The sequence below is a fragment of the Gadus chalcogrammus genome, chromosome 6 (assembly GCF_026213295.1).
Source record: "Gadus chalcogrammus isolate NIFS_2021 chromosome 6, NIFS_Gcha_1.0, whole genome shotgun sequence".
In the NCBI taxonomy this organism is placed as follows: Eukaryota; Metazoa; Chordata; class Actinopteri; order Gadiformes; family Gadidae; genus Gadus; species Gadus chalcogrammus.
The window spans coordinates 9998098-10005597 of record NC_079417.1 but is presented as its reverse complement, the minus strand read 5'-3'; the positions used below and the strand labels follow the sequence as shown (position 1 = coordinate 10005597).

At 46.3% G+C, this 7500-nt stretch overlaps 1 protein-coding gene across 7 annotated transcripts in view; it reads left to right on the top strand.

Annotated features, from left to right (window-relative positions):
• mef2cb (myocyte enhancer factor 2cb) overlaps window positions 1-7500 on the top strand; it is a 70883-nt gene that overhangs the window by 34695 nt on the left and 28688 nt on the right. For all 7 annotated transcript variants that reach the window (XM_056591821.1, XM_056591825.1, XM_056591823.1 and 4 more), the window contains exon 3: window positions 4283-4486. In XM_056591821.1, the coding sequence (XP_056447796.1) occupies window positions 4283-4486 (204 nt within the window). The remainder of the gene's footprint in view (window positions 1-4282; window positions 4487-7500) is intronic.

Genomic DNA, 7500 nt, shown 5'->3' with positions numbered 1-7500 from the left:
TCTGTCACTGCGGTCCAGTGGTTCACGCCCGGGCTCGGACACACACCCACATCCTTTTTCCGCCGGTAGATATATCACTTTCGACGCTGCCTGCGGTTGTTTGGCATAAACAGGAACGTCGGAGTGAGCGCGAACGCCACTATCAGCGGCACGGCGCATGGTCGAATCAGGAGTTATCAGGGAGGAGCAAACAATTCGAGAGAACGATGACGTACAGCTTTACGAAACACTGTTAGGGAATGTAATGAGAGAGGAGCTAGCAAGACATCCATGATGGCGTTGGCCGTATTGAGCCTCACGCAAGTCGACTTTATCAAAGCAGAGTACAAATGTAACGGCAGAATGAAGCCTTCACGGGCGCCTGCTGTGTGCTTTGAGTGGACACTGACATCCAGAGAGAGAGAGTGGGAGAGGGAGAGAGAGGAAGAGAGCGAGAGAGGTAGAGAGATAGAGAGGGAGAGAGAGAGAGAGAGAACGAGACAGAGAGAGGGAGAGAGAGAGAGAGAGAGAGCACAAGACAGAGAATAAGAGAGAGGTAGAGAGGAAGTGAGAGAGAGAGGGCGACAGGGAGAGAGAGAGGGAGAGAGAGAGAGAAAGAGAGAGAGAGAGAGAGAGAGAGAGAGAGAGAGAGGGAGACAGGGAGAGAGAGAGGGAGAGAGCAGAACATAGCATATATTAGAGGTGGGACAAAGCCTCTTTTGTTGTAATGCCCCCTCTTAGCAGCTTCTTCCGCGGCAAGCCGGGGTTCAGGCTCAGGTCCTGTTGCTCCCCTACTTATTCCTTTTGCGTAAGCCCATCTCTTCCTGCCTGGACATCTGACAATGGGATAAGTGTTGGTCTCTCAAGACATTTTGTGCTGCTCAGTAGCCAGCCAAATGGATGTGTGTGTACGTGTGTGTGTGCGTGTATGAGTGCCTGCGTGTGTCCATACTTGTGTGTGTGTTGCCGAAAGGTGTGTGTAGTACTGTCATGTTGAGTTGGCTACCCAGCAGCCCCTTGGGGCCTGTGTCTTTGCCCTGGCTCCGCCCCCTCCTCCTCTTCACCCCAGGGAAGTCCAGGCAAGCAGGAGGTGGGAAGCAGAAGCGAAGCCATTGTGAAGGGGAAGCCACTGGCCTCTTCCTGTTATGAGAGGAAATGCATACAAATGTGCTTCCTGTTCATCCACCCCCGGTCCTCTCCCCCCTCCCTCCCTTCCCCCTCCCCCCGAAACCTTCACCCTCATGTAGAAGAGAACAGATAATCAACCTTCTCTTTTTCCCGCCCTTTTGACTTGTCCTGAGCAGTGTATATGAAATATTGTGGCGGAGTAGAGAGTGTGTGTTTTCTATATAAGTATGTTTATCCTACACCCATTACATCTACTATTATAATAGGATTTATTTTTCATTGCAAACAATTCCAAAATGTGTAACAACAAACCACATACGTGTGTGTGCGTGTGTGTGTGTGTGTGTGTGTGTGTGTGTGTGTGTGTGTGTGTGTGTGTGTGTGTGTGTGTGTGTGTGTGTGTGTGTGTGTGTGTGTGTGTGTGTGTGTACATGTTTGTGTGCGTACGTGTGAGTTTTTCCTTCGATAGGTTTCACACTCTGCTTACCCATTTATTGTTAAAAACAACTCACTGGTGGTTTCACACTGAAGCACTGTTAAGGTGGTTGTTTTTTGGTATTGTTTTTTAGCAATAAAGTCTTGAAAGTAACACACAGGATGGCAGAGGTGCTCTAAAAGTCCCACTTAACCTTGAATCGTCATTAATACGAATGAATTCTCACTGGCCTCAGTGACCAAACAAATTGTTCAATTGCCTTAGGCTTTGCTTTAGAAAAAATATTGAATAATAACAATTATAATAATTTATCAAAATCAAAAGTTATATTGACTTGTTTTTAAACACTCCTTTTATATCACTCAACGGTTTTGTGGATGTGTGTGTTGAGGTTTAGGACACAGGAAGGAGTGCGGAACAGTTATTTAATTAACACCGTTGTCAGTTAGGGTTGTCTACTTGAGTTTTTTTTTCCCGCAGGCCTTGGGTGACATCGTCAGAATGAGTGTTGATTGGCTGACTGGCTCTCATAACATGACAAACTCTACTGGAGTTACAATATATTGAAATCACCCTTCCTATGAGTCAGAATGAAGCTGTGAGATGCCATTCTTCGTTATATATTGTATGATTTTACTGAATATTTGACGTGGCGTGAACTTTGCAACATATTTGTTGATAAATGTACACGAATATATATATATATATGTTTATATAATGGTACTATTTATTTTATAATATGTGTCTTTCTGTGTGTGTGTGTGTGAAGGTCTGTTTGTGATTCTGTGTATTTGTTTGTGTATGTGTGTTTGTGCGTGTATTTTTGTGTGTGTGTGTGTGTGTGTTTGTATGTGTGTGTGTGCGGCTAAGTGTGCATGCGTGTGTCTGTGTGTATGTGTGTGTGTGTGCCCATGTGTGCATGGCTCAGACTGTGTGCACGGCCAAGCTTGCATGTGCTTGTGTGGCTTTATTCTTAATGCTTAGCATTGTGTTAATAGTACATGCGATTTGCTGAAAAAACGCTTTGTATGTGTGAGTGAGGTGTGAGTGTGGGGTGTCATATTCATGTGGGTGTCATTGTTTAGTCTCTATAGGCATTTCTTAGCTCTGGTTCTAATTCTTTACTGTTTCTTAAATCTAGTGCACGTCAAATAGATAAAAACTGAATGCCTGCACAGTTCATCTTTTTAGGTGAAGATAAGATATCGGAGATAAGATAATGCAATCCATGAGGGATTTGTGTGTGTATGTTTATTTATAAATAGTTTTTGGTTAATAAAGCTCCATTATACAGACATCAAATGTTATTGTTTGGCCATGGGTAAAACGCGGTGTGTAAGAGAAATGTCTATGCAAGTGGGACACACACACACACACACACACACACACACACACACACACACACACACACACACACACACACACACACACACACACACACAAACACACACACATCCCGCTCTCCTGGGACCTGGAGTCCTAGCCCTAGGGGACACACACACATAAACACACGCTCACACACACCTAATTGAGCCCAGCTTCTTAAAGCCATTCAGGTGTTTACAGTTAGGGATTCTGCGCCATAGAACGCGTTCGCTGTGGCAATTAATCTTATTGACAAAAGCCCCCGTCTGATCCTAAGCAACTTCAACGACTGCGGTACTTTATTTTCTTCCTACATTTTAATATGATTGTGTAAATGTCAGCATGGTATTTAATGCCGCGGGGACTGGGTGTGTGCGTGCGTGTGTGTGTGTGTGTGTGTGTGTGTGTGTGTGTGTGTGTGTGTGTGTGTGTGTGTGTGTGTGTGTGTGTGTGTGTGTGTGTGTGTGTGTGTGTGTGTGTGTGTGTGTGTGTGTGTGTGTGTGTGTCAGGCTGCTACACACATGACTGTTAAAGAACGTATCGGTTTGCCTGATCTCCCATTTGATCCTCTATTATCTGTAGGCGTCGCATGCCATCTGATATTGGGAGAATGGCTATGCCGTCGTGACATCACTAGCATACTGTTGAGGGGGAAGTTGAGCCAGGAATACCATAGTTCATCTAAGGTTTACAAAGTCTACGTTGAGAGCCAGAGACGTAGCGCCAGTGGAGGGTGCTTTGGGGTCAGGCTTAGTTTGAGATTCAGTTTCTGTGGTGCATCCTGGGAGATATCATTTCAGGAAATGCAAAACTCTCTATCAATATCCATCTATCCACGTCTCAGCTTTCAGGCCCCAAAAGCTTTGCACACGATCTGGAGAGCTCAGAGAAATTATGAAGGGCACCATGGAAGATTGTTAGTCTGTTATTTCAGCCCTACAATGGGAAATGTGACGCAAATGTGAATCTGGTTTATTTGGTCACGACTCAGTTATGTTTGTGTGCAGAGCACGGTAAATCGTGTTGTTAGGAGTGTTTCTTTGTGTTATTGTTTTCTATATAGTGTGCTTTGATGGAAAGCTGATAACTTAACTGCTTTACCATTATCTCTCCAGACAGATTGTTTTCACTTCCTTAAAAAATATGGCCAGCAGCCTTTATTCAGCTGTCCTAGTGTCACAGTAAGACTTATAATGGTAGAAGTGAGTGTTAGTAATCTTGCTGCCTGACTTTTCTGAGCCAGCAGACTAATTTCGATTTTCAGGAATTTTACTTTGAATTAGTTGACACTCTGAAAACTGATAAATTGCTAGAGCCAAAAAGATAAGATAGTTAACGTTGCAGCACTGCTTTCTCCCTGTGCCCCTCATTCAGGTTACGTTTACAAAGCGAAAGTTTGGCCTGATGAAGAAGGCGTACGAGCTGAGCGTGCTGTGCGACTGCGAGATCGCCCTGATCATCTTCAACAGCACCAACAAGCTGTTCCAGTACGCCAGCACAGACATGGACAAGGTCCTGCTCAAATACACAGAGTACAACGAGCCCCACGAGAGCAGGACCAACTCAGACATTGTGGAGGTAAGTCCAGGGCATCACATGCACACACACACGCACGCACGCACACACACACACACACAGATACACGCACTCTCAATATCACACACACACACTCAATAATACACACACACACACACACACACACACATGCACACACACACACACACACACACACACACCCACACACACACACACACACACACACACACACACACACACACACACACACACACACACACAGACACCTATACACACTCAATAACAAACACACACCCACTCAAGACACACACACACACACATACTCACACACACACACACACACAGACACACACACATACACTCATACACACACAAACACACACACTGAAACTGAAGAAACACACACTAAAACTGAAGAAACACACGATAAACATGAATTGGGGCAAGCAAACAAGGGAATACGAAAAAATACAGACTTTGAAATGTAATAGAATTTACTGAGAGGCAGGCATTTAGAAAGGTCATCCCCACTTCAGACATGCATTAACAATTCACATTTATTATGTTTTTGAGGTTCCAGCAACCATATTGATTCGATGAACACAGTACCATGAATTATTATTATTATTATTATTATTTTAAAAAATACATTTCAATTGGCGCACGTTACAAAAGCAATGTTTTTCTTCGACGGGGGGATCGAATAACATAAATATATCATCATGGCTCCATTGACCTCGCCCCTAAACATGCTGTGGTTGCATTATGTTTTTCATTTGACCATGAATAGGCATTTTCAGTACTACCCACTGGTCTTATATTTTATAGAGAACCAAACCGTCAGTGGTTGCCTTCCTTGTGAGTGTAGTTGGCAGTGCCATGTCTCTGCAGTTTGGCTCGGGATTCATTAAGACAGGCATGCGTAAGCCTTATGCCAGGTGAACCCAGACCATTCTGGTCAAGCCCGCAGACGTCTCTGCCTGCAAGATCCTGAAGCTCCGCACGTGACCCTGTGATGCAACCGTTTCCATGGCGAACCACAACACCTTTTGTTTGGGAGAGCTGGCACGTGGACAGGTGTACGCATCGGCGGACATCTTCGCGCGGTTATCTCCAGTGTAAAAACATTTTTGTACATGATTTACACACACGCACACACACACGTATTGACACGCACGCACAGACAAAATAAATCGGCACAATGCCCACTTATGCCACACTCAATTTGCTAAATAGTTTACGAGTTACTTCTCAATTTCTTCAGAGATTCAAACGTAACATTTGACATCTGGTTCACAAAAAACAAACTCTTAAAAATATTAATTCCCCAGATTCTATCATCGACAAATCGTTAACCCCATCATAACATTCAGCGTGACAAATAATTAATAATTATTGGTCGGTTCTTGCCAAATATATCCCCGAGTACTCTTGGCTGTGTGTTTGTTCCCCTCCTACATCAACATCTGTGTGCTCCATTAGTGTATCCACTGGGCTATATATGTGTGTTAGTAAAGCTATTTACATCTACGCAGCAATGTTCCCAAAGCTTATTCCATGCTGATTACACACAACCATGTGAACAGCCAGCGCTTGTACTCACAGAGGGGGTGTGGGGTGTGCGGCGGGGAGGGGGGGGGGGACTTAATCATATTCGGGAATATCATGAGGGATCACATAAAATACAATTCTCCATGCGTTATATCATTTACATTAACTCATTTAGCATACAGTCGGAGCTATGGTGCAGCCTAAGTAGTGGTATGCATTATGCACTAACCCCTCCGGCCACTGCAGCCTCGCAGGCACTGTTCCACCCTCCCCACAAAGAGAACTGTCACATGCTCCACAAAGCACCCGTGACGAGAGCTTCCTGCTTTGATGCTCTCTTTCCCCCTCCTTCCCCTCTATCTCTCTCTCTCCCTCCCTCCCGCTCTCCTTCTTTCCCCCTTTCAACCTATCTCTCTACCCGGTCTCTCTCTCTTCCCCCCCCCCTCTCTCTCTCTCTCTCTCATTCGCTCTCTCTCTCTCTCTCTCTCTCTCTCTCTCTCTCTCTCTCTCTCTCTCTCTCTCTCTCTCTCTCTCTCTCTCTCTCTCTCTCTCTCTCTCTCTCTCTCTCTCTCTCTCTCTCTCTCTTTCTCTCTCTCTTTCATTCTCTCCCCACATAAGTCCTCCTCTCGATCAGGAGAGCGAACAGCTTGTAAACAGCCATGTTATGAGAGTGTGTTTCTGTGTGTGTTTCTGTGTGTGTTTGTGTGTGTGTTTGCGCGTGAGAGGGAAGTAAGGGGGCGGGGGGAGGGGGGGGTCAGAGCTGTATCCCATAGGCGTAGGGTGTTTAAGTTCTGCGTTAGCATTAGCTCCCTGTGATCCCTGGGCAGACGGCCAGCTCCCCATCAACCCCCCCTGCTGTTTTCTGCAAACGGCTTGTGTATCGGAATCGATCTGCAGCGGCCTTAAGCCCGCCCCCCCCCCCCCCCCCCCCACCCTAACCCCCCAAGCCGCCACCCCACCTCCGGCTGCGTCGCGCTAACAGGATTGGTCTCAGGGCTGACACTAGCACGCTAAGCGTGGGCAGTTGGCTGGGGGGAAGGGTTAGGTGTGCGTGCGTGCTTGTGTCTGTGTGTGTGTCTGTGTGTGTGTGTGTGTGTGTTTGGCGGGCGCGCGTGTTCTGACGAAGCCGCGTCACAGGTGCCGGTAACGTGGGCGGGTTGTTGAGCCAGGAGGAGGAGGAGGTGGAGAGAGGAGGGGGGGAGACAGAGGGGAGACGGAGGGGGGGATGGTTAAGGATGGCAGGAACAAAGCGGACTTCCTGTAGAGATGGGGAGGAGGAGGAGGAGGAGGAGGAGGAGGAGGAGGGCAGGAGCATGAGAGGAAGGGCTGGATACGTGGGTGGCGGCAAAGGCCGTATACCCCAGAGAAGAGAAAACAGGAGAAGGCAACTCAATAATATGTGATACCCAATAGTACATGGGGTTTGAAAGGAAAAAAAATCCAGCACTGCTTCTGGTTTGTCCCGAAAATACGGTTGAAAAAAATAACAAAATACGTGAAATTGA